The sequence below is a fragment of the Leopardus geoffroyi genome, chromosome D2, assembly GCF_018350155.1.
Source record: "Leopardus geoffroyi isolate Oge1 chromosome D2, O.geoffroyi_Oge1_pat1.0, whole genome shotgun sequence".
NCBI lineage: Eukaryota > Metazoa > Chordata > Mammalia > Carnivora > Felidae > Leopardus > Leopardus geoffroyi.
In genome coordinates this window covers 76,022,607-76,049,509 of record NC_059334.1, presented here as the reverse complement: position 1 = coordinate 76,049,509, position 26,903 = coordinate 76,022,607, and the positions used below count along the sequence as shown (strand labels likewise).

General features: G+C 47.6%; 1 protein-coding gene and 1 long non-coding RNA gene across 2 annotated transcripts; one reads left to right on the top strand and one right to left on the bottom strand.

Moving 5' to 3' along the window:
* The first annotated feature begins 2,003 nt into the window (after positions 1–2,003).
* On the top strand, positions 2,004–26,667 carry SFXN4 (sideroflexin 4). Its single transcript, XM_045439114.1, has 14 exons — positions 2,004–2,165; positions 3,557–3,622; positions 5,440–5,514; positions 6,926–6,952; positions 7,039–7,093; positions 9,338–9,363; positions 10,086–10,139; positions 10,225–10,281; positions 10,414–10,479; positions 11,309–11,381; positions 12,258–12,373; positions 19,087–19,172; positions 20,790–20,907; positions 26,261–26,667. The coding sequence occupies exons 1-14, from the start codon at positions 2,127–2,129 to the stop codon at positions 26,336–26,338; spliced, it is 936 nt and encodes a 311-aa protein (XP_045295070.1). The 5' UTR covers positions 2,004–2,126; the 3' UTR covers positions 26,339–26,667.
* Positions 4,676–9,328, bottom strand: LOC123577150. The gene is made up of 2 exons (XR_006701729.1): positions 8,581–9,328; positions 4,676–5,340 (listed from the first exon to the last, which is right to left on the bottom strand). It is a non-coding gene; the product is annotated as an uncharacterized LOC123577150 (long non-coding RNA).
* Positions 26,668–26,903: the final 236 nt, after the last annotated feature.

Here is a 26,903-nt window from a genome sequence, read left to right as displayed (position 1 = left end):
ATATGAATAAGATGCTGGCTCTGTACCCAAGGAACTCAAGTTAGGGCAAGAGAGATATGGAAGCATCTATTCATTATATCAGTAAATCCTGGGTGCTGTTTTGGAAGCATAAGGGTGAACAAAAAGAGACAACCCCCTTCCTTCATGCAGTTACATTCCAGAGAGGGAAACCCAATAAATATAATAAAAATACATAGAATGTTTGAAAGGGAAATAAAGTAGAGTAGGGGGCTAGAGCAGAGAATTGAGATGTTCTAGATGGGGTCGTCAGGAAGGCCTTACAGTCAATGTCCAGGTCCGTTTTCTCATCTGTAAAATGAGGGCAATAATTGTCATACCTCAGGGTTTTGATGAGGATCCAGTGAGCTAAAACATGTAGAAAATGAGGGTGCTAGGCAAAGGGTTTGGCAAGTGCAAAGGGCCTGAGGCAAGAGTAGGCGTAGAGTGGATGAAGAATTGAAGGGGCTGTGAGACTGCAGTGGTGAAGGAGGAGAATGGTCACGGGGAGCCCAGAGTGCCTTATGGATAAACTGGGGACTTTGGATTCTCTTCTAAGAATTTAGAAGGTTTATAATTTAGAAGGTCTCTTCGAAGGTTTTGACTGACAAGAGTCACCTCAAGCGCTTTTCTAGGAGGATCACTCTGGCTCCTTTGTTAAGACTAGACTATAAGGGTCCAGAGAAGAGAAGCTGAGCTGGATTTGACATACTTGAGGGTAGAGCCAACAGAAAATAACACAGGTGTGCTAAATACTATGGCACAATATGCAGTACATGCATTCCTGGGGTGTGAGGGGAGCACTGGGGAGGGGGGAGCTTACCCAGCCACTGGCATGGGGGTGAACTTCCTGGAAAAGGAGATGAACTCTTGAGGTTATTGAAAAGTGAGCCAGGTGAGCTGAGCAAAAGGGGGCACAAATTCACATCAGCCTGCATAAAACCTTAAGCTTTCATGTCCCTGGAGGGAAAGGCAAGACAAGGCAAGGGACAGAACAGGCCAGCTGGCTGTTAAAGGCCCAAACGGAGCTTTTCCAACGGACCCAGGGTCATGTTAGGGCTTTTACATGTTTCGTCTCATTTGATCGGCAACAAAACCTTAAAATGGGTACGATTACTGTCCTCTTTTTACAGATGACTAAATAGACCCATTTATGTTGATTTCACCAATGCGATCCAACTAAGTAACTTATGGTCTTCAACCCAAGACTCCTGAAGACCCCTGAACTCCCTAAACGTCCAGGAGCACACATTCTACAACCACCCCACCCACCCCAGTGCAGGGCCAGGATGTAGGGGAGGTAGCAGCAGGAGGAGGGCAGATGCATTTCTTCTCCACAACCAGACCCTACTTGATCTGGTATTCAAAGGAAGGAACTGAAACTGCCCCAGCATTAGAGAAAAACTTGGGAGATTGCACTTTATGCAGTGCCCTCTTCACCCGCAGGGTCAGGGCCCCACACTTAGAAGGGCCCTGGGCCTGGTTTAATGCTCAGGATGTTGACTTTTTGAAACTCTCAATCGTTTTTAAATAAGGCATGCCACATTTTCAAATTTCACCGTGAAAATTAAGTAGCCAATCCTGACTATCCCCAACGCCCTTCCAAAAGGTTGGCACACCTGTCATCTGGGTAAGATTCAGGTTCTTGTCAGTAGGTACTGTGATGGGGGGGGAGAGGGGTCCATAGGTGACCCCTCCAACCTGGAAGCGGTCCAGCTACCCTAAAGGGAGAATAAGGTTGGGAAGACTTGGTCTGCAGGAGGATGGGCAGGTGCACGGGGACGGAAGGCTCACGGGGACCAGGGCGGGATGGAGGCGTGGGATCTGGACGCTGGAGCGTGGTGACAGCGAGCATCGGGAGTTCGGGGACCCGGCAGCGGGAATACCGGGCGCACCGGGTTCCCGCCACTGGCGCGCGGCGACAAAGAGCAGCGGGCGAGCCAGGAAACCGGCAGCGGGAACAGGGGACGCGCGCGCGCCTGGGGCGGGGCACGCCGCCCGGCTCCTCCTCCGCGCCTGGCGGGGTGGCGGCGGCCTCCCTCCACTACATAGGTCCCAGGAAGAGGAGCAGGAGGAGGAGGAAACGCGGGGGCCGGGCGGCTCCCAGGGTGCAGCGGCGCGGCCCCCGCATGGAGCCCAACGTGCGCTTCTGGATCACCGAACGCCAAGTACGGCCCGGGCCCGGCGCGGCTGGGGGCGGGGAGGCCCTGGGCCGCGTGAAGTCACCGGCTGGAGTGCTGGCTGGCCCGGGTGACCTTGGGTAGGCCACGTGGTCGCACCACCCGCCTTCCCACCTCAGACCCCGGGAGGGGACGAAGGGGAAACCCAAGCGTGCGGGAGGCCGACAGCCAGGGCTGTTACCGGGTGTCACCGCTACCCCAGGCCTGGCTAGCGAGGGTCGTCACAAGGTCACCCTACCCATCGCCCTGAAGAGTCAGGCCCCGCCTCGCAGGGGTCTGCCCTCCGCTGCCTAAGCTGTTGCTGAGCACCAGCTTGGAAAGGAACAGGTGCATCCAGGAGCCACCCCCGCCCCTCCTAACCTCCGTAGGCTCAGCCACTCGGATGGCACAGGGGCTGTCGGCAGCGGTAGACAGGGAGTAGCGCGGGCCCCGCCTCCAGGCGGTGACTGGGCGGCGCTGCCCAATAGAAATACGATGGGAGCCGTAGAGGTCATTAAAATTTTTCTAGTAGCCACATTCAAAAGGGTAAAGAGGAACAACAGAAATTAATTTTAACAGTCTATTGTATTTAGCCCAACAAATATAAAATATTAACGTTTCAACACGTAATCAATGTAAAAATTATTAATGAGATATTTACATCCCTTTGTTACATCTTTGAAATCTGGTGTCTATTTTACACATACAGCATATCTCAGTTTGGCCTGGCCACATTTCGGGGGCTCCAGAGCCACACGGGGCTAATTGGACCATACAATTCTAGGGTGTTCTCTTTCAGCCTTACCTAAAGGAGGGCCTAGCCTGGTTTTGAGTAGGGAAGTTGAAAGGGGACAGGGAACTCCAGCTTTCCAGGCAGAGCCAGGACCGGAAGCCAAAACCATTGCAGAGGTGGTGTGTGTTGTGGGGGAGGGGAAGGGGAAGGTTTTGGAAGCCAACCACACTTCCTCTGTCCACATGTGAACTGAGCTGCCTTTTTTGGTGCCTGGCTGGGGTGTCGGGTTCTTTATGACTCGTTAAGTCTTAGAACAATGATAAGAGGGTAAAGAAGAAGCTTCTGAGAACTTTCTAGGTAGTTGGTTCCAGGTCATTTGTGCGATGGGAACATAGATAGGCCCATTTGACCCCAGAGTCTGAGCTTTTAACCCTCGAGAGTAATTTGATATTAGAGTAGTTAAGAGCACAGGCTGCTCGGTTTGGTCCCGGCTGGGTTTTCTTGGGTACGTTCATGAGCTTTACCTCACCTGTAACATGGGGATGTTGCAGGAGCTGCAGTTAGAAGCCCTGTTAGGGTCTCAAACATTATGTTCACCGTTATTATTACCATATATCTTTTCTTTTCTGCCACCACTAACCTCTCTGGTGCTCTTCTCCCTCTCCAGTCTTTTATTCAGAGATTCGTTCAGTGGACAGAGTTATTGGATCCTACAAATTTGGTCGTTTCAATTGTGAGTATTTCCTTGTTTTCTGAGATAACGCATTTCACATCTTATTCTGAAATGGGAAGACCGTGTGTCCCTTTTGAAAAGCAGTGGAAACAGAACCCGTATATATTATCACGTTTTCATTCCTTCAGAATGAGCTTGTTAGATTGGAAGGTGGGTAAGCAAATGCTGACAGGTAATACCAAGCTCTGGGCCAGGTGCTGGTGGTTCAAAAGGGATCAAAACAGTCATCCCTGGTCATGGAGGACAGACTGGCAGAGGTGGTCACAGACCTTGACCTCGGGTTCTAAGGGAGGTGGAAGGCCAGAGGGAGGAGGCATCCAGGAAAGGTCAGATAGAAGGGACTGTAAGCAAAGCCCAGGGGAGAGAGCAGGTAGTCCGGTCAGTACGTTGGGGAACCAGGCAGTTCCTGAAGGGCCTTGTGTGTCATTCAGATGAGAGGGGTTTGCATTTAGCCTGCAGGGCGAGGTGGTGAGGTTTGTGGTTCAGAGGGTCTCTGGTCACCATGTGGCGAAGGATCAGAGGGACCAGACTGTAGATGAGGTGAGCTGTTCAGGGAATGGCTCAGCTATCTGAGTGAAAGACCAGGGTTTGAACCATGTGTTGCTGAGGGCAGAAGAGGAGATGCCCTGTCACCAGCAATACCCCCCAGGGCCAGAGCCACAGGGACACTCCCATCCTTGTGTTCAAGTTGTTCCAGGCAGCCTTGTTTATTTATTTTTATTTTTATGTTTTTTTTTGATGTTTATTTATTTTTGAGGGAGAGAGGGAGACAGAGTGTGAGCCGCGGAGGGGCAGAGAGAGAGGGAGACACAGAATCTAAAGCAGGCTCCAGGCTCCGTGCTGTCAGCACAGACCCAACCTGGGGCTCGTGAGATCGTGGCCTGAGCCGAAGTCGGATGCTTAACCAACTGAGCCGCCCGGGTGCCCCACAGTCTAGTTTATAATAGAGAAAAATAACCTGAATGCCCATCAGTAGGGAAATAGGAAAATATAATGTATATTCATATAGTGGAATACTAATAGAAGTTGAAAATGATGATCTAGTTAGCCATGTATAGTATTAACGTGGACACACGTGTATGATGTTACATGGAAAGCATCTACAATGTTAAGTGGAAAAAGCAAGACGCATAAAGTACAACATTTATGCAGATGACAATATAAACCAAAACTACATCTTTGTTTACAGATACATGTATTCTTATTTGTAGAAGTATAAGAAAGTGGACTGGAATTTCATACCTTGAACTCATAATACTTTCTCTGATAGAATAGGGAGACAGGAGACTGCAGGTAATGGCTTTTGGGGGAAAAAGAAAAAAAAAAAATTGGAAGCAAATATAACTGAATGTTTATAGCTGTTAATTCTGTGGAAGGGGATTGGGAGTATGTACTCATTCTTTGTATTTTCTGTATTTAATTCCTTTTTTTTTTTTTTCTCAAATTAAGAAGAAATGAAGAGAGGAAGTAAGCCTGAATGGATCAGATGTGGGGGTGAGAGAGAGGAGAGATCTTCAGGTTTCTAACTCTCAAAGCCAGGCAGATGGCGGTGGCTCTCACGGAGACAGCTGACATCAGAGAATGGGAGGGAGGTGGCAGCACCCGTGGTTTGAGCTGCTGGAGCTGTCTGGGAAGCTGGGAGCTCTGGATCTGAGTGCCACACGGGACTATCCTCATGGAAACTCTAAGGGAGTAGAGAACATCATCAGTGTGTTGTACTGAAATCAGATGTCAAGGAGCATGTGATTCCTAAATCTGAGGATATAGCTAAACAATATTGAGATCATTGCTTGATTTTTTTTTCTCTCTGATTATAGGAAAAAATAGAAAAATCAAGGCAACTATTGTTAACAAATGAAGATGCATTCATACATGACTTGGAGGACCGAAGGGTATGTGTCCCGTGCCTGGTTCAGGGTCAGATGTGGTTGCCTTCAGGAGATTCTGCTTGCATGGTCTCATATCAGATGGAGTCTTGTCATAGTGAACACTGCCCAGGGGATCTGCTTTTTAAAACTGGATTAGTTTTTTTTTTTTTTTTTTTAATGTTTATTTATTTTTGATAGAGAGAGACAGAGCACAAGTCGGGGAGAGGCAGAGAGAGAAGGAGACACAGAATCTGAAGCAAGCTCCAGGCTCCGAGCTGTCAGCACATAGCCCGACATGGGGCTCGAACCCACAAACTGCGAGATCATGACCTGAGCCAAAGTCGGACGCCTAACCGACTGAGCCACCCAGGAGCCCCGTGGATTAGTTTCTTTTAAATGTAGTGAGGATTCATTCTCGTAAACCAGATTACTAGCAGAAGGAGCTAGTATTAAGGAAAGGAGAAAAAAGCATAGGGTTCCTCCTGTGCTTAGATATTAGTGGGGATCCTCTGTGACTGATCCCTGCAGCCCCATGGGAAACTCCAGAATTCAGGCAGGCCTCTGAAGTCAGAATCTATTTCCCATTAGAGGCAGTGGTCCAGGTCAGGATTACACTCCTGCCCAAAGAGTTAAACCAAGCATTTGTTATCTACCTTGTGGTGGATGGGGCTTTCCAGAGCCTATAGACATCAGTCCTGTGAGGCAGCCTGTGGAAAGCTCACATATTTAGTTTGGTGTGTGTGTGTGTGTGTGTGTGTGTGTGTGTGTGTGTGTGTGTTTATGAACTTGATAGGGCCTCTGGGCTCACAGCCTGGCTCAGATGCAGGTGCCTTGGCTAATGGCATGGTGCATCACCTTGCCTGCTCTTCTCTGAACCAGGGGCAGGCTAGATTCAGGTACTCACCTGAAGAGTAAGTTAGGTGTTGGCCTTGAGTCCTCTCCAAGGTAAGAGATTTAGGACTTTTTAATGTTCTGGCTGTTTTCTTTCTGTGGATCATCTTATTGCTTATTGTTAGTTCATTTGTTTGTTTGATACATTTGATTAATTTTTTTTTAATTTTTTAAACATTTATTTATATTTGAGAGAGAGAGGGAGTGAGTGAGAGGGGGGAGGAACAGAGAGAGAGGGAGACACAGAATCTGAAGCAGGCTCCATGGTCTGAGAGGTCAGCACAGAGCCTGATCGGGGCTCGAACTCATGAACCGCGAGATCATGACTTGAGCCGACGTCGGATGCTTAACCGACTGAGCCACCCAGGCGTCCTTGACTCATTTATTTTGATTTATTCTGTCCATGTGGCATTGAACAGTTCTGGCCTTCACTCTCTGAAAGGTGGAGTAAAGGCGGCACCAGAAATGAGACTGGAGAGATTTTCTTTTTCTTTTTTGCTGCCAATTCACCTTTAAAAGCTTTGCTTGTTTTTTCTCTTTTTAGGTACAAGAAGCTTGGAAGAGAAGTCTTGTAAGTTTCAGCCCCTTGCTAATTTTTAGCCTGCTACGATAACAAAACCAAACATCAGACTGACCCTTGTGTTTGCTCTTGTGAAGTCAACAGTGCATCCTGACAACAGCAAACTGATTCCCGTTCCTTTTCGACCTGCAGGTGAGCAGATTCCAATTTTCACAAGCGGGTTGAGAAAACATGGCTTGTAACAGTTAAAAAACTCTGTCTAGAAGGATTTCTGACAGTGAGTCTGGAAACAGCTTAAAAGGGATGTTTGAAGGGTCTAGGTGTTGATAGTGGAGAAGAGCAGGTTTGGGGCCCAGAGCTGCATCCAGTGCTGTGGAAAGATCTGGAAGGTTGGGGGTGAGGGCACAGGCCTGGGTCTGAAACCTACTTTGTTCTGTTATCTGCTAAGAAACACAGCCGATCATTTCATTGATGATGGTTCTAGAACTGGTAACTCATAAGTGTTTTGGATTCCATGTAGTATCCTCTCTCTCACATCTTAATTACAATGAGGGGAATAAAACCTATGATCATACAGGGCCCTTTTAACTATAAATTCTCTCTGTGATAAACAAAAAGCTGGAAACACCATAAATATCCAACGATTCAGACTATAGTTAAATAATTCATTAAAATGAATGAGGTAAATCCCATGTGCTAATGTAGAAGAATGAATCTCCAGGAACTAGTATTAAGGGGAAAAAAGGCACAATATGAAACAGTGTATAGTGATCCTGTTTGTATGAATAAGTGTTGTGAGCAGGAGAGAGCACCAGAGAGTGTGGGAGTTTCCATCTAGTAGAGGAAAAACACTTGTCTCTCCTTTCAATGCCTCGCTTCTGACACCAGAGACATGGGCTTTTCCCACACCCTTCAATTCTGTGACACCAGCCAGGTGTCTTATAGGTTTTTGATTTAAAAAAAAATTTTTTTTTTTTACATTTATTTATTTTTGAGAGACAGAGAGACAGAGCACAAGTCAGGGAGGGGCAGAGAGAGAAGGAGACACAGAATCCGAAGCAGACCCCAGGCTCCGAGCCATCAGCAAAGAGCCCGACGCGGGGCTCAACCTCACAAACCGTGAGATCATGACCTGAGCTAAAGTTGGACACTTAACTGACTGAACCACCCAGGTGACCCTGGTTTTTTTGGGTTTTTTTTTAATGTTTATTTATTTTTGAGAGAGAGAGAGAGAACTAACAAGGAAGGGGGAGAGAGAGAGAGAGAGAGAGAGAGAGAGAGAGAGAATCCCAAGCAGGCTCTGTGCTGTCAGCGCAGAGCCCGACATGGGGCTCAAACTCATGAACTGTGAGATCATGACTTGAGCCAAAATCAAGACTCAGACGCAGCCACCTAGGTGCCCCTGTCCTACAGTTTTAAGTCAGTCCTGACTGTCGACCTGGGGACAGCGACAGACCCCACAGGTTAAGGGCTCAGGCCCACAAGACCACCCCAACTTCAGAGGCCAATTGAAAGTCCAGGTTCTCTGTGCTTCTGACGAACCTGCTATAAATTGGAGGTCCTCACACACCCCCCCCCCCAACCCCCCCAACTCCTGGGGCTTGAAATTGCTAGACTGGCTCACAGAGCTCAGGAAGACCATTTACTTACTAGATTCACCGTTTATTATTAAAGGATACAGCTCGGGAACAGATGGAAGTGATGCACAGAGTGGGCTGGGGAATAAAGAGCTTCCACACCTTCCCCAGGCCTCTGCTCTGCCAGCACCTGCTTGTCCTCAGCAACTAAAACACTGTAAAAAACAGGCTTTATCACTATGGTTGACTAGATCATTGGCCCTTGTGACTAGCTCCGCCTCCAGCCCCTTTCCCCTCCCTGGAGGTGGAGGTAGGGGGTGGGGCCGAAAGGTCCAACCCCCTCATACGTTGGCTGGTTCCCCTGGCAACCAGCCCCTCCTTAGGGGCTTTCCAAAAGTCACCTCATTAACATAAACTCAGGTGAGCTGGACCGGGGTTCTTAGGAGTACAAAAGACACTCATTTCGCCTTCACTGCTGTTCTCATTGAGGAAATCCCAAGGGCGTTAGGGTCTCTGTGCTCGGAACAGGGACGAAGAGCAAATACGGATTTCTTATTACAAATGACTGCATCACAGATGTACAAAGTTCGTGCAGAAGGACGAACAGATGCGGGTTCACAGCGGTTGCCCTGAGTTGGAGGGACTGGGAAGGCCCAGGGGGCGGGGGCGCCTCGCTAGGTCTTTCCTTGCTGTGCTGATTGAAATGCTTGCCATACGCACATAGTTATTATTAGGAAAAAATGAAACAATGAAGACTGTCCTTTGGCGTCTGTGCCTTCAGGGCGCTGGAGAGGAGGTTCTCGGGTGGGTGCCTGCCTCGGCCAGCTGCAGTCACTGACCCTCTTCTCTTCCTTGCCAGCCCTCCTACCTTTCACGGCACCCATGGTGAGTCAGCTGAGACCCCAGGTTTAGGAAGATGTCCACTCATCTCCTAACCCCAGCGGTTTGTGTCCTCCAGCTCTGGAGCCCTGTCCCGCCACCCCCCGCCTCTGACCCTTGTCTGCTCTTGTATTTTCACCCTGCCCCCCACACTTAATCCAGTCAGGCATCTGGGCCTCTTGAAGGTCCCTGTGTCACAAGGTAGTCCTTTCTCTGGATGCCTACTGTGCTCAGAGCGCTACAAGGCGGATGAAATGCTCCCTGCTGCAAGCACACAGGACTGTCCGTGACCTTCTCTCCCTTAACCCTCCACCCCACCCCTGCCCAGTACAGGCCCTCTCCTGGGACCTGGGATTGCCCCCCCCCACCCCCACCCCAGAGAGGCTGTACCACCTTCACTCTCACGGGGTGCTTTTTCACAAAGTGACAGCATTCCTCCGTCACTTCTCCCACACCCGTCCTGTGTGTGCGCCCACTGGCAAGTGCAGACTTCTCAGCTGCCCCGCCCTGCTGCATCGCAGGTCTTTGAGGCAAGGACCCATGTGAGAGTCCCGGGTGTCCTCAGTGCCCTGTAGGCGTCACTTGCCCTGTAGCCTTCTGCATCTGGACCTTCGCCTCCTTGTCCCAGTTCCTGGGGGGCGCAGTCCTGCATCTCCCCTGGGAAGTCCTTTGCCCGGCAGCTCCCCCTCCCCCAAAACACTTAAAACTTTGCTTTATTTTCTTAAAAGATCTTTTTGTCGATGCTGTCGGTGAAAAGTCTGAAGTCCCTGATTTTACCCCAGGTAACAACTGTTTCTATTTCATGATGACTGAATTCTGTTGTGCTCGAAACCAGTGTGTGATCTGTTTGCCTCCGTCTTTCTGCAGGTTTCCTTCTACACCTACACTACAGCATTCAACATTATCAATGGAAACGCAAGTTATGTGAGTATTATGAGGCCCAGGGGGTATGCAATGCTCTGTTATTTCTTTTGGAGTTTTGTTTGTTTGTTTTAATTATCCTTCCAGGGTAAAACTGTGGTATTTGCTAAGTATGTACTTTTGTTTTTTCCTTAGAATCGTCGCCCACATGAGAGTCTATTACTAGGGACAGGAGTAATTGCTTCTTCATCCTTTTTTGGAGTGGGTATTTTAAAAATCTGTCAAATCTTATTTATTCCTCGGGACAAAACAAAATATTCTGGATTAAAATTCATGTTTCAACTCAAACTATTTTTTTTAATCTTTGTTTTTTAATTCAAATTTTTTTTTTTTTTTTTTTTTTTTTTTTTTTTTTTAAGAGAGAGAGTGCGTGCGTGAGCAGGGTAGGGGCAGAGAGAGAGGGAGAGAGAATCCCAAGCAGGTTCCATGCTCAACACAGAGCCTGACATGGGGCTCAATCCCATGGCCCTGGGATCGTGACCTGAGCCGAAATCGAGAGTCAGACGCCCAACTGACTGAGCCACCCAGCCACCCCCTCAATTCAAACAACTTAGAAAGTATGACCAAGAGATAAGAAAGGAAATGGTCACCTGTAATCCTGTCACCCCCCCCCCCAAATAAGCATATGAGCATCCCAAGTTTCTAGGCATATACTCAGTACTCTTACCTTTTTAAAAAATGTATTTAGGCTAGATAAACATGTACAAATCATATATTGCTTTGGATGTCAGGGCACCGTGATGGTTAAAAACGCAGACATTAGAGTCAGATAAGCCTGGGTTGGCATCCTGGCTCAAATTCTTAGTGGCTCAGTGACTCTGGACAAGTTATATAACCTCCCTAAGCCTCCGTGTGTTCCGCTGATAATCGGGAGAACACCTCAGCGTTGCAAGAATTAAAAAATACACGGAGAGCATTTGCAAAGGCCTGACCTGTGCCAGGAACTAGGTTGATGCTAACTCTTGCTATTGAGTATGTTCAGCTGATTTTTTGGACCTAGGCAATAATGATTTTTCTCTTGTTTTTCTAGTTACTCCCTCATTTGCTCCAGATGCGGCTGAATAACATGTTATTGAAAAAAGCCCTTCCCATCATCATTCTGAGTAAGCAGGAAGCATGCAGTCTCTGTGGTCTTTGAGCTTTCCTTCATCTTTGGGGACAGCCAGGTCCCTTGGCCACATTGTGACTGATGACAGCTGCTATTTGTAGCTTTCCGGGGCCCCCGGGGCCAAACTAGGTTCTTGGTTTGAGAGGTGACACTTGCTCTGTAGATATACTCTTCATTGTCAGAGGATGAACACAATTACGTTTGCAAGACTGTGCAAGCCCTGTGCATGTATTATTTCACTTAATCCTGACAAAAATGTATGGGTAGCAATATCGTTAGTCCATTTACAGAAGCAGAGGCTGAGGCAGGGGAACATTAACTGTCCTAGGGTCACACAGGGAATAGGTGGCAGTAGGGGGGATTCCAGCCTGGTGGACAGACTCTAGTGGGAGCAACAGAGATGTTAACCGTTTCAAGTTTGCCAGCCTGCAGATTCACTAATTCACACTCCATGTTTGACTCTGGAAATCATAATAGCGGTTTGAAGTGTTGGCAGAATGATGTGAGCGGTAAAATTTGGGAGAATGTCATAGAAACCTGATCAGACCAGCTAAAGCAAAGAAGGGGGGTGTGTTTACAGGACCCTGGGGTTTCTCCTGGAATCTTCCCAGGGAGCTGGGCTGGACTTTCAGAGGTGCTGAAACCTGGTGCTGGGTCCTGGTCAGGGAAGGACCAACTGACTGGGAAGCCAACAGTTCTGATCCAGCTCCACAGCCCCAGGACAGAGCTCGGTTGGCCAGCTCCCACCAGGTGACCTCCTGAGGGCGGAGGAAGCATAGCCATCAGAGAAAGAGGCGTGACATCAGAAAAGGTGTTCCTTCACTGGGCCAAACTCACCCTCTGTTGTGCATTTTCTTCTCTACATCCACAGCCCACATCAGTGCCATGAATGTTGTTGCAGCCCGAAGCCTTGAGCCCATTCGAGGGATTGAAGTCATGGACAAGGAAGGCAATGTCATGGGCTATTCCAGAAAAGCCGGGACAAAGGTAAGGGGACACAATGGAGCCTTAGCTGGCTTGCCTCTTGGGTAGAGCATTGAGTTTTCTGTTTGAGAGCTGTACCCAAGTCATGTCTCCCTTCCATCTTTCCTTATCCTGTTTTCCCTCTTGCAGACAGAGCGGTTTTCCATTTTGCACTGTGATGTTTAAAATGATGTTTCCATTTTACACCAGTAATATGCAATTAGTCTGAGTTCTCCAGAGAAACAAAACCAGTCGTATGTATGCATGTGTGTATTTATTTTAAGTAATTGGCTGATTCAATCATAGGGCCCATAGGTTGCTCAAGTGTAGGCCAGGTCGGCAGGTTAGAAACTCAAGAGCTGTTGAGGCAAAATTTCTTCTTTGGGAAAACCTTCTCGATTTTGCTCTCAAGGCTTCCCAACTGATTAAACAAGGCCCATTCACACCATGGAAGGTAATCTTTGCTTAAAGTTAACTGATTATAGATGTTAACCACATTTACAAAATAGCCCCACGGTAGCACGTCAGTGTTTGGTTTAAGTACCAGGTCCCATCGCCTAGCCAGGTTGACACATGAGACTGACCGCCGCAGACGGGCTTCCACCAAATGCTAGGCCGCTCTCTGAGGGTGAGATTTTATTTTTCCAGCTCAGCATCCACACACACTCCCCCAAGGCTGCTCTGCACTTGTGGAAGTCAGTGACTCCCTGTCTGGATTTGAGAGCAGTGTTCGCGGTCCCCCTCACAGCAGATTTTCTTATAGTCTTCGTCTTTCCGGACCAGTCTGCTGGCAAGGCTGGGCTGAGAAAAACCATGCTCTGACCAGAACTCTTCAAAAAGGCTTCAGTTTTAAAAATTTTGTTGTAAATATTTTTTTAAGTTTATTTATTTATTTTGAGAGAGCGCATGCCAGAGGGACAGAGAGAGAAGAAGAAGAAGAGAGAGAGAGAGAGAAAGAGAGAATCCCAAGCAGGTTCCACGCTGTCAGCACAGAGCCCCACACGGGGCTCAATCTCACGAACCTCGAGATCACGACCTGAGCTGAAATCAAGAGTCAGACACTTAGCCAACTGAGCTACCCAGGCACCCCTCCAAGGCCTCAATTTTTTTTTTTTTTTTTTAATTTTTTTTCAACGTTTATTTATTTTTGGGACAGAGAGAGACAGAGCATGAACGGGGGAGGGGCAGAGAGAGAGGGAGACACAGAACCGGAAATAGGCTCCAGGCTCTGAGCCATCAGCCCAGAGCCCGACGCGGGGCTCGAACTCACGGACCGCGAGATCGTGACCTGGCTGAAGTCGGACGCTTAACCGACTGCGCCACACAGGCGCCCCCAAGGCCTCAATTTTTAATAAGTTTTATTATTAAATAGTTGAATTCTTTTGCTCAATTCAACACCCTGGCTTCTGTGTGCATTCAGGGTGAAGAAACTGGACTGGCCTATGGTGGTCTCATTTGGGGTTTGAACTTTTTGTAAAATTACTTTTTCAGCAGGTGAGATTTTTTTGTTTTTTTTGTTTTTGTTTTTTCTCTGTGGAATGCCATTAGCTAAAGAATCATAGCATGAGGCAATTGTGTGCAAATGGCCTGAACAGCAGCATAGAACAGCCCAATAAGAAGTGAAGGGAATAATAGCTTCTCATGGTGTCAGTGTTCAAGGGGACTCCTGTCGGGACACCCTCTGCCCTATGTGTCAGCAGAAGAGGAGGTCAGAAAGATGGCTGATGGGGCGCCTGGGTGGCTCAGTCAGTTAAGCGTGTGACTTCGGCTCAGGTCATGATCTCATAGCTTCTGAGTTCGAGCCCCATGTTGGGCTCTGTGCTGACAGCTCGGAGCCTGGAGCCTGCTTTGGATTCTGTGTCTCCCTCTCTCTCTCTGCCCCTCCCCCACTCACACTCTGTCCCTGGCTCTCTCAAAAAATAAATAAACGTTACAAAAAATTAAAAAAAAAAAAAGAAAAGATGGCTGCTCGTTCAGTTGGTAAATATAGCGTTGTTTGGCTCACAAACATCTTGCTGTAAACCCTGTCCGTGATTCACAAAGCTGAATTACAAACCATTAGCTACATGCCCGCCACCAGATTCCTGCCAGAACGTTTAGTAGCATGTCTGAAAAATAGGAGCCACCTTTTCTTTCTTTTTTAATTTTTTTAAATTTTTTTTAACTTTATTTTTTATTTTTTTTAAATTTACATCCAAATTAGTTAGCATATAGTGAAGCAATGATTTCAGGAGTAGATTCCTTAATGCCCCTTTCCCATTTAGCCCATCCCCCCTCCCACAACCCCTCCAGCAACCCTCAGTTTGTTCTCCATGTTTATGAGTCTCTTCTGTTTGTCCCCCTCCCTGTTTTTATATTATTTTTGTTTCCCTTCCCTTATGTTCATCTGTTTTGTCTCTTAAAGTCCTCATAGGAGTGAAGTCATATGATTTTGTCTTTCTCTGACTAATTTCACTTAGCAGAATACCCTCCAGTTCCAACCACGTAGTTGCAAATGGCAAGATTTCATTCTTTTTGATTGCCAAGTAATACTCCGTTGTGTGTGTATATATATATATATACATATATATATATATGTGTGTATATATATACGTGTATATATATATATATATATATATATATATATATATATATGTATATGCACCCCATTTTCTTTATCCATTCATCCATCGATGGACATTTGGGCTCTTTCCATACTTTGGCTATTGTCGATAGTGCTGCTATAAACATATATATATATATGTTATATATATATATATAAATATATATATATAAATAAATAAAAATATAAATATATATAAATTTATATATAAATTTATATATATATAAATGTTATATATATATGTTATATATATATAAACATATACGTATATATATACATGTGTGTATATATATATATATATATGTATGTATATATATATACACCACATTTTCTTTATCCATTCATCCATCGATGGGCATTTGGGCTCTTTCCATACTTTGGCTATTGTCGATAGTGCTGCTATAAACATGGGGGTGCATGTGTCCCTTCGAAACAGCACACCTGTATCCCTTGGATAAATGCCTAGTAGTGCAATTGCTGGGTCGTAGGGTAGTTCTAGTTTTAGTTTTTTGAGGAACCTCCATACTGTTTTCCAGAGTGGCTGCACCAGCTTGTATTCCCACCAACAATGCAAAAGAGATCCTCTTTCTGGGCATCCTCGCCAACATCTGTTGTTGCCTGAGTGGTTAATGTTAGCCATTCTGACAGGTGTGAGGTGGTATCTCAGTGTGGTTTTGATTTGTATTTGCCTGATGATGAGTGATGTTGAGCATTTTTTCATGTGTCGGTTGGCCATCTGGATGTCTTCTTTGGAGAAGTATCTAATCATGTCTTTTACCCATTTCTTCACTGGATTATTTGTTTTTTGGGTGTTGAGTTTGATAAGTTCTTTGTAGATTTTGGATACTAACCCTTTATCTGATATGTCATTTGCGAATATCTTCTCCCATTCTATCGGTTGCCTTTTAGTTTTGCTGGTGTTTCCTTCACTGTGCAGAAGCTTTTTATTTTGATGAGGTCCCAGTAGTTCATTTTTGCTTTTGTTTCCCTTGCCTCCGGAGATGTGTTGAGTTGAGCTGAATTACAAACCATTAGCTACATGCCCGCCACCAGATTCCTGCCAGAACGTTTAGTAGCGTGTCTGAAAAATAGGAGCCCATCTTTTCTTTCTTTTTTAATTTTTTTTAATGTTTATTTTTGAGAGAGAGACAGACAGACAGAGTGTGAACAGGGGAGGGGCAGAGAGAGAGGGAGACACAGAATCCGAAGCAGGCTCAGGCTCCCAGCTGTCAGCACAGAGCCTGATGCGGGGCTCAAACCCACGAACTGTGAGATCATGACCTGAGCTGAAGTTGAACACTTAACCGACAGCCACTCAGGCGCCCCGGTAGTGGCCACCTTTCTAAATGAATTACAGGTAACAAGGGGACAAGTGGTTGCCTGAAACACCTCGTTTTCGAAACAAAGGTTTTGTGCCTAAGAACCACCCTAACAAGACATTTTTAATAGCTTTACTGAGATGTAATTTATATACTATAAAATTCACCTGTGACGCGAGTATAGTTGGATGAATTTTAGTAAATTTAAGCAGTCATGCGGCTATCGTCTCAGTCCAAATCTAGAACATTTTCATCCTAAAAATCTCCCTTGTGCCCATTGAACCACTCCCTTCTCCCACCCCCAGCCCCAGAGAAACACTGATCTGCTTTTTGTCCTCATAGTTTTGCCTTTCAGAAATTTCATGTAAGTGACTTGTACAAGTGTTTTTTTGTGTCTGACTTCTTTCACTTTTGAGGTTCATCCGCCTTTACCAGGCGCCGAAAGGTTGTTGCTTTTCATTGCTAAGCAGCATTGCATTGTATGGATGTGCCTTCCAGGTTTTGTGTATCCATTCCCCAGGCAACGGATATTTGGATTATGTCCAGTTTGGGGCTGTTATGCATAACGCTGCTCTGAACTTCCACGCAAGTCTTTATGTGGATGGCCATCTGTCTGCATCTGTCTTCAGCTCCCTTTACCTGTAGGGTGCTAGGGCTGCTGTGAATCATTTGCACAGCTGAAGCGAAGAATGAGAGCAGGTGTATTTATTTTTAAGAGCCAGAGTGAGCAAGACTGGGGGAGAGGGGCGGAGAGGTAGAGGGAGAGAGAGAATCCCAAGCAGGGTCCATTCAGTGCAGAGCCCATCATGGGGCTCGATCTCACGATGCTGGGATCAGGATCCCAGCTGAAATCAAGAGTCAGATGCCCAACCGACTGAGCCCCCCAGGTGCCCCATGAGCAGGTGTTTAATCTGTGAGTTGCTCCTTGGCTCCTCGTGCCCTCCAGGTGCTGTGTGAGCACAGCCACACCCTTGGCCTTAGGATCCCTTCCCTCCAGGAGCCAGGAGCTTTCAGCCTCCCAGGGGAGGCAGCCTCAGGCCCTGCTAGCTGTCAGGACGTCTAGTCCATCTGTCCAGGAGGAGCTTCATTTTTGCATGAAGGCCAATTTAGGGTAAAAGATTTGATGGGGTCTGCTTTAAAAACAAAAAAAAAGAAAGAAAGAAAAAAACGTTTATTGGTGCACCTGGGTGGCTCAGTTGGTTGAGCATCTGAGGCTTGATTTTTGGCTCAGGTCATGATCCCAGAGTCGTGGGATTGTGCCCGCATCAGACTCTGAGCTAAGCATGGAGCCTGCTTAAGATTCTCTCTCGCTCGCGCTCTCTCTCTCACTTTCTCTCCCCTGCTCTCCCTCTCTCCTCTGCCCCTCTCCTGCCCCCTTGTGCATGCATGCACACTTTCTCTTTCTCATTCTCTCCAAAATAATAATAATAATAATAAAAAGAATAGTGTCTGCAACTGTGCATAAGGATAAGCATTCTTTCAACATTTCCCTGTCACCAAAAGGTTTATTTTCTGTGGCTAAAATTTCAGAAACTACGCAACCAGCAATATCTGATTGTAACAGGGCACCTTTGATCCGATTTCAGGGGCCAGTCCGCGTTGTTTTCCCTCGATGGGCCTTGGAAGGCACTCCGCCGCGGAGTGTAACACATGTCCCAGTGCCCCCCAGTATAGGTGTCTGCTTTGCAGTGTCCTCCCCTCACACACAAGTGGAGAGAGGCCGGCCTCGCCCCACTGACGTGGAAACACACCACACTCGGCAGCCGCTTTTCTCTCCCTGAAGTTGAGCAGTTGTATTTTATATTCCTGAAAGTTTAAGTGCCACCCTCCTCGGCCCACTCTGTCCCTGTGGGGGAAAGGCGTTCTCTGCAGAGGAATCGGATGAGCTGAGCATCATCTGATGTGGGAAGCAGAGAGCGGGGCTGGCGAGCATGGGAGGGGAACCCAGAAGGCAGGCTGTAGGCACGTCCTGGGAAGCCAGCTGTGGAAGAGACGGGGTTGGAAGGGGACAGTGGCCTCATGCCTGTTCATCTTGGGCAGAGCAGTGCTGTCCGTGGAGTCATGCCTTACCCGGGGCTGGGGTTCTGAAGTTAACCTGTGAGTGTCATCTATAGTCAGAATTTCCCCGGAAAGTCTCTTACGTTGCCCTTGAGTACACATGACTTTGTGCATATATAACGCATACAGTAAATAACATGTTTAAATGTTGGATGTATAGAGTAATGTATATTATAGAAAAGATGACAAAATGTTATCAACCGTACAACTTACTTGTGCAAAGTAAGATTTTGCAGCACCCCTCATTACACAAGCAAAAGGTGGGTGCATGCAGGTGGATCCGTGCATGGCACGTGTGGGTGTGATGCCACACCCAGTGCCCTCTGAGCTGGACTTCTGGAACGTTCCTCCACTCAAAGGGGTAGGAATATCTGGGCTGCTGCTCGGGATCAGGAGGCCTGTGGCAGCGTCCTGGATTGGAAGGAAATCATGCAGCAGTCCTCGGGGGGCCCTTCCAACATTTCCACCAAGGGGCCTGCCCTTTGGTTCTAGGTGACAATTTTTCTCTAAGCTGCCTTTGCTTTGTACTTTGGGTGGTTGGCAGACCAACGGAGACCACTGTGGAGTCAGCGGAGGCAAATCCCGTCTCCAGTTGCTCCTGCACCCACCCCAGCGGTCCTCCAGCCGCATGCCCGTGGGGCTGCCTCCACCTCTCTCCACCTGCATTATTTTTCTAAGTGAGAAAGGAGAGCTGCCGAAGGATATCCGGAAATGGCCTCATGCCGTGTGTTAAGGTGCTTCCTTTCCATTTCTACTAGGCCGTTAAAGATACGGCGACGTCCAGAATCGTGCTGTTTGGGACCTCCGCTTTTATCCCTGAAGTCTTCTCCCACTTTTTCATAAGGTAAGAGGCAGGTAGGAATAGACGTTTGACACTCAAAATCCTTACAAAACTTGTCAAACACCGAGCCTGCTGGGAGGGATGGGAAGAAGTTTCTTTGGTCACCTTCCTGCTACATTCTGTTCATCACAGGACAGCAGGATTCACGTGGGGCACGCATGGAAATCCAGATATGCCTGTTCCTTAAATGTGGAATCTCACCCAGACCCTGTTCTCAGCTAGCTGTGTGTTCCTGGGAGTGTCCCAGCACCTGCTGAGGCACAGCCCCTCAGGTCTCGAATGCTGAGTTGAGGTGCTTGGCAGGTTCTCCCAGCTCTGATGTGTTGTGAGTGTGGCTCAAGCCTGCCTTCCCCCTTCATTCAAGCATGTGTTAAATTAGCCTAAGTGGCCTAGATTCAGCAGACCATCATCCCTTTTGAGAAGCAAGAAATGGCCGGTTGGGAGGAAGTCCTGGGGACCTGCCAGTGACAAGCCCAACATGCAGTAGCTTAGGCCGGAAGGCAGATGTGTTGGTTTAGATACTGGGTGCGGGCAGAGAGCGTAGCCCAGGGCAGCTGAGCAGACGCCCCACGGCAGGGACAGTCCTATCTTCACGGTGTCAGCTTCCCTCTGTCCTGCCACACACTGGCTTCTTCATGGTGATGAGGGACATGACTGCCAACACCTCCCAGCTGCTATCCTCAAGGAGTCCGGAGGAGTGATAGAAACATGGCAAACCCCAGCAGAGACAGGGAATGTCTTCCACTCAGTTCACAAACTCCCAGAGGAGGACTCAGTTGGCCCAGGTGGGGTCACTGGAACCGATCCCCTCTATCCAGCGTGGTGAGTTAGAAAGCCTTCGTTAGGACCACATAAGGAGTGTTTTCTAGAAGTAGCAGCATGCCGCTTAGAGCCAAGTGTTACTTCCCATGGGCCACCGGCTGGATGGCTGTAGAGACTAATGCTGGCCAGTTTCTTCATGGACCAGTCTGGCTGGGTCAGAGCTGGGCTTCCTTTGAAAGCTGGCACCCTCCAGTCTATCCCTTGAAGCCCACCTAGTGACACGAGCGACCTGGGGAGAAGGGATGGCATTTGTTTCCCAATGGGCCCTCACAGCTGTGATAGTGTCCAACCTGGAGTGACCTCGGTGGCTCTTCTGACTCAGCCCTTTTCTTCTGCGTGTGAATGAACCCAGGCTCAGGAAGGGAAGGTGTCTTGCCCAAGACCCTGCAGTCTGTCAGTGGCAGCCGGACCCAGGCCCCTGGATCTCTGACTCCCAGGCTGGGTCAGAATGTCCCATGCATGTCAGCAGAGCCCAGCATCTAGAATCTGGCCTCTCACTTTGGAGGTGTGGGATTTTGGACAAGTGACTTAACTGGTCGGTGGCTGTGTCCTTGTTTGTGTGAAAGGGGGTGATGATAACACAAACTTCAAAGGGTTGTTGGGGATCAAATGGGCAAATGCCTGGGAAGTGCTGAACCCCAGGCCTGACGCCCAGCGAGCGCTCTGTCAGTGCGGCTGCTGGTATCGCTTGTTTGCTGGTGAGTGGGGACCAAGGCGTGGGCCCGGCCAGCTGCACGTAAGACCATTAGAGCGGAGGGCCAACCTCTGAAGAAAGCCCAGTAACCTTGTCTCTTACAGGACCCAGTTTTTCCGGCAATATCCATGGTCATTATGGACCTTCAAGCTGTCTTGTACTGTCTTAGTAATGGGACTGATGGTGCCAGTTTCTTTTAGTATGTACCCACAAATTGAACGGGTAAGTGCCCCCTATTCAAATTTCTCTCAAAACAAAAACAAAACAAACAAACAAAAACACGCCTTTTTCTTCTCCTCGTTGTAAGAGAAAGAGAATTGTAAGAAATCTGCGAAGTTTACAAAAGTATAAAAATAACATTATTTAATCCCGTCCCGCAGATCACTTGTGCCATTTTGGATTCTATTTTTCTCAGTGATATACCAGAAGCATTTTTCTGGGATATTTAAAAAACCTTTGAGATTTTTTAGATACCTCATAACCTTCCATAGTGATGCCTCATCCAATGGGACTTTCTGCAGCGATGGAAATGTTTGATACGTATGCTAATACAACCACCTCTAACCACATATAGCTGTTGAGCACCTGCAGTGTGGCTAATGTGACTGAGGAACAGAATTTTTTTTTTTAATTATTTTTTTAGATGTTTACTTATTGTTGAGAGAGAGAGAGACAGAGTGTGAGCAGGGAAGGGGCAGAGAGAGAGGGAGACACAGAATCTGAAGCAGGCTCCAGGCCGTCAGCACAGAGCCCAAGGCGTGGGGCTCGAACTCACGAGCTGGGAGATCATGACCTGAGCCGAAGTCAGGCTTAACCGACTGAGACACTCAGGTGCCCCTGAATTTTTTATTTAATGTATTTTAAGTACTCACATGCAGCTAGCGGTTTCTGTATTAGACGATGTAGTTCTATAGACTAGGATATATTATAATCGATGATGAGTCAGACTACCTGGATTCAAATTCCCAGCTCCTCCATGACCTCGGTCAATTTGTTTAAATTCTGTGAGATTCAATTTCCATATCTGTTAAAGAGAATTAAAGATAGTATCTCCGCAAAAGGCTGTTGCTGCTGTCAGGGACATTGTTGATGTCACAGCTTTTGGCGATTCCTGGCGTTTCTTAGCTGAAAATTTCAAATGTTTGTTTCTGTCACTGAAGTTAAAAATCAGTGATGTCTTAGGGGCGCCTGGGTGGCGCACAGGTCACGATCTCGCGGTCCGTGAGTTCGAGCCCCGCGTCGGGCTCTGGACTGATGGCTCAGAGCCTGGAGCCTGTTTCCGATTCTGTGTCTCCCTCTCTCTCTGCCCCTCCCCCGTTCATGCTCTGTCTCTCTCTGTCCCAAAAATAAATAAACGTTGAAAAAAAAAAAATAAAAATAAAAAAAATCAGTGATGTCTTTAAAAGCATTTAAATTTATGGAATGAGCTTGTTCAAAACCCAAATCTAGGTTCATAAAATCATTAATTCAGGTAACTTTGCCATCACCTAACATAGAAACTTACATTACTAAATATTTATTTATTAAAATAAAATGTTAGAATATATTTTTAATCCTTACAGGCCCACCTAGAACATGGCTTATTATAATAAGATTGTAATAAAAGTGAACTCTTTTGCAAATAATTACTTCTGGTCGCACTGGCACTCAGAGTGAAGGAGGTGGCTTAACTTGCAGAGGTTATGTCATTTACAAAAGTCATTAAATCTTGGGGGAAGTTCCCACTCCCCTGCTGCCATGATGTGGTTTCCTCCTGGGCTCTTGTATTCATTCCCCAAACAGTGATGGGGGGCCTATCCTGCCAGACCAGCTAGGTGCTGGGGTCAGCGGTGAGTAAATGGGTCTTGCCTTATGTAGCTATGAAAAAGCAATGATGTGTGGCCAGCTGGGCCTTTGATTGGGGAAGTAGGAGAAGGGGAAGCCACAGAGCCCAGGAATCCCGACCGGCTGAGGGTGGAGGTGTCGTGCTTTAAGAGGTCCAAGGGAACAACCTTTTGCGGAACTCCCTTCGCTGCCACGGGGGAGTCAGAATATGGAATCCTCAAGTTGTTAGATAGTCAGGTCTCTTTCCAGTTTGTCTTGTACACATCATTGTGGGTCATGGGATTCGTTTTTCCAATGTTAGGAGTAACTTGGTTCTTTACTCTGTGATATCATTTTGGTCCTCAGCTAGTGGCTACTCTCTATGGCTGGGGCCTCCGAGGGCATGAGGTCACCCTTCTTCTGGGAAGGCTAGGTCCAGGACAGGACCAGAGGTGATCCTCCCCCACTTTGCTGCCGCTGTTCTCACTGGCCTTCTGGAGTCAGGTGGCCACTAGACTTAAAGTTACAGGGCCGAATGGATGTGTTGGGGTCCTCGGGCCTGTGAGGGGGAGACTCCCACACGCAGGTAACTGTAGGCACAGTGGGACTGCAGTGGAACGCAGTCACACATAGGTGTGGTGTGGGCACAACAGAGGCAACGTCGGTGCAGCCAGGGGCTGGGGGCCATGGCAGGGGATGCGTGGGGGGAGAGGCAGCCTGGGCCAAGGGCACAGCTTGTGCCCAGGCATGGAGTGGTGTGGTCCACCCCGGGCACTCTGGTCCCACATGGCTAGAGTGTGAGAGAAGAGGCTACAGGTGTTCTACGCCTAATAAGTGTGGCTTCTGTTTATCCAGCATCTTCTGTGTCCTGGGGACTGTCTGCCTGGCAGTTAGTCTCTTGTCTTTAAGACAGCTTTTCAAGGTAGTTTGTATTCCCACTTTACTGACCGGAGCCTGGGGCTCAGGGGAAATAGGAAATTCCCCTGTGGGCTATTCAGCTATGGAGAGGCGGGGCCAATGGGGGAAGGACCTTACCAGCCCCTCATGGTGATAGAACTTTATACGGAGGCAATGAGGGAGGCAATGAGGGAGACTTTTCGAGGGGGGAGTGGCTTAGTCAGGTTGTATTTTAGAAGTATCACTCTTTGGATGTCACAGTGTAGATGGGGGCAGTCCTGGAGGCTAGGAGGACAGCTGGGGGGCTGTAGACACATTCTGGCTGGAGGTGATGGGGGGCTCAGAGTAGGTCCATGGTAGTAGGTTAGAGAGAAATATTGAATTGGACGAGTTAGAATTTGTGAGCATTCAGATTGGGGGTGAAAGTAAAGAGAAAAGGATCCAAGGGGATACCCAGATTTCTGGTTTAGGTGTGATGCCAATAACCAGGACAGAAGGAAGGAAGGGCTCTGTATTAACTAGGATTACGTTTGGGGCACCTGAGTAGCTCAGTTGGTTGAGTGTCTGACTCTTGGTTTCAGCGCAGGTCACAATCTCACGTTTCGTGAGTTCAGCCCCGCATCAGGCTCCACACTGACATGCAAAGCCTGCTTGGGATTCTCTCTCTCTCCCTCTCTCTCTCTTCTCCTTCCCTGCTCATGCTGTCTCAAAATAAATAAACTTAAAAAAATTTTTTTAAATAAATTAGAATTACATTCGGTTGTAAATGAGATCGAAAATAACAGCCTGAACAAGGTAGAAGTTGTTTCTCACTCACATAAAATGTGTCATGAGCACGCTGGGAAGGCGCACACATGAGTTGTGTTTTTCCACAGTACCTTTTCCAATAAAGTACCAGTTTTATTCAGTCATAAAGCAAAGGGAATCACGATTCTAAAAGCAGGTTCAGGGTTCCAAACTGGGTGACATTTCACCATGTGATTAAACTTGGCTTCTTACACAGCGCATGGAGCAGAACATAAGTCACACAACAAACAAGGTAACAGAAAGGTGCAGCAGTTAGCGAAGCAAACGTGAAGTCAGTCTGTGGGTGCGCAGTTGAGATAAGGCCGTGGTCCAGTAGGGTCAGCTCTCAGCACTTACTGCTTATTATGGTCAAGCCGTGAAGGATCTCAGTCATGTTCCAGATCAATCGGGTAGTGCCTTTGGCGGCAGCTGCTTTTTAAGTGGTCATAGAGGGGTCACATCAGAAGAGTCTGATGGTTTGCTGCAAAACTCGTCCCTTTATGAAGAGTCCCTGCAGACCTCCTCTAGTTCGGCTTGTTGTCAGTGCTGGGGTATCAGCTGATGCTGGTCCCGGCGATAATCTCGGAGCTGCAGTACCTCTGACTACTTGTGTCATTGCTTGACATCAGAGGCTCCATTTTGCTTTCTTCTGTGAGGTGACCAGCCCAATAAGGCAGCGATGCATCATAAAGTCCTCAGGGATCTTAATTCCTTCCAGGCCAGCATGCCACCATTCCTAGGGTTTGGCCCCATCTTCAAGGTACCAGATGGTACCTTTCTCATTCCACTTGGCCACGTGCCACTTTCACTTCATCACATTGGCCAGAACTTAGTCATGTGGTCAAGCCTCACCGCCAGGGAAGCTGGGAAATGAGGTCTTTATTTTGGACCTATTTAAAATTCTGCTGCTGTGGAAGAACAGATGGGACAAATGGCAGGAAGGGTAATGTGTCACATATGGAAACAACTGTTACCTGCTAGGAAGTAAGTATGACCAAAAGGCTATGGGGAGATTAGGGAAAGAAGAGAATTGCCGACTGATCCAGGAAGGCTGCCTGGAAGAAGTAGGCTTTGGACATGGATGGATTTCAACAGGCAGAGATAGGGGAGTGAAGAGGGCATTCCAAGTCGGGGTATAGGAGAGCTGAGGAGTCCAATGTAGCTGGGCACAAGTCCCTGAGTGTGACTGGCAACATGCTTGGGGCCAGATAGCAGGGCCTGTGTGGCCAGGCCCAGGAGGCAGGCTCTACTCTGAAGACAACCGGTGGGTCATGCAAGGCTTGAAGGGGCAGGGCTCTCAGAGGCCAGAATAGAGGCAGGAAATGGAATCCATTTCCCCTCCTGAGCCTCTCCCAGCCAACAGCCAAGCAAGTCTTGGCATTTGCTAGACCTTGAAAGAACCTTTTTGGTCCAAGGTGGGCACAGAGGTGGCTGAATGGTGGTCCCCAGCCAGTGGGGTCCCCAAGCCCTGCCTCCTTGTCTGGCTCCCGCCCAGGACCAAGACATCTTCTCAGACGTACCACGGGCTGCAGCAACCTTCAGGTCTGGAAACTCAGTGACCTTGACAGGGAAACTTGTCCCCTGCAAAACTCCTTTTCCACTAAGCTAGTACTTCTGCCACCTCGTGAGACTAAGAACCGTGACTGGGGATTAGGGGGATTGTTGTTAACTTTGGTGGGTGTGATGACAGCAGAGTAGTTGCATAACAGAGTCATTGTCCTTTGGAATTTCATACGGAAGCATTTGTAGGTAAAATGACAGATCTGAGAATTGCCTTCAAATACTCCCGAAAATACCCCCAAATTGGGATTGGGAGATGCCTGATGAAAGGAGATTGGCAGGTTGTTACTAATGCTGAGTGATGAGTAGATGAGGGCCCATTGTATTCTTTCTGCGTGTGTTTATATTTGAAATTCTCCATAACAAAGTGTTCAAGAAGTTCTGCTTTTTTGTTGTTGATCAGACATCACTGAAAAAGTTGGACTGGAAAATAGATGCTTTCTGTAATATATACATATATTTTTTTTAACTTGGCTCTTAAGGCAAGAAAAGTTAATATAAATATTAAGAATTTAACTTTGTTTTTCAGATACAGTGCAATAAGCTTGAAAAGGAAATTCAGTCCGCAACAGAAGAAACAGAGCTCTTCTATAACAGAGGGATATAGGGATGAGTTTTTGGTGAATTTGTTCTGTTCCTGCTTGAACACCTTCCTCTCTGCTCGAGGTGCCCGTTCCGAGGACTCTGCCAGGGGTCTGGAACCCGAGGTGTCTGTGCCCCCAGGATGGCTTACAATTGCACAGGCCAGCGCCCTTTCCAGGCAGGTGCCTGGGGTTTCAAGCCTGGATGAAAGGAGAAACAAGAGGCTGTCCTGTCTGGTCCACCCCCATGGGGTTGCTGAGGAGATGGGTGATAGAAGGTTCGATTCTCTAGGTGTTTGTTCATCGGCCTCTGAAGGGATACTGTGAAATTACTAATAAACTTATTAAAAGTTGAGTATTTGAAAAAATAAAGGAAAAGGGTCTCCCGTGCCCAGGGCCCAGGCATTAAATTGATGGCCCACCTCAAGGTAAGTGGGAGCCTCTGGTGAGCGCTGAAGGCCTCCACCCCCAAAGCAATCCTCTTTCCCTCCTCAGCTTACTCCCATTTTGGCCGCCTGAAAATCTTTGCCCCCGGGGCCATCCGCCTCCTTTCTCCTCTCTGGCAAATGACCCTACCTCCTCCCTCACAGT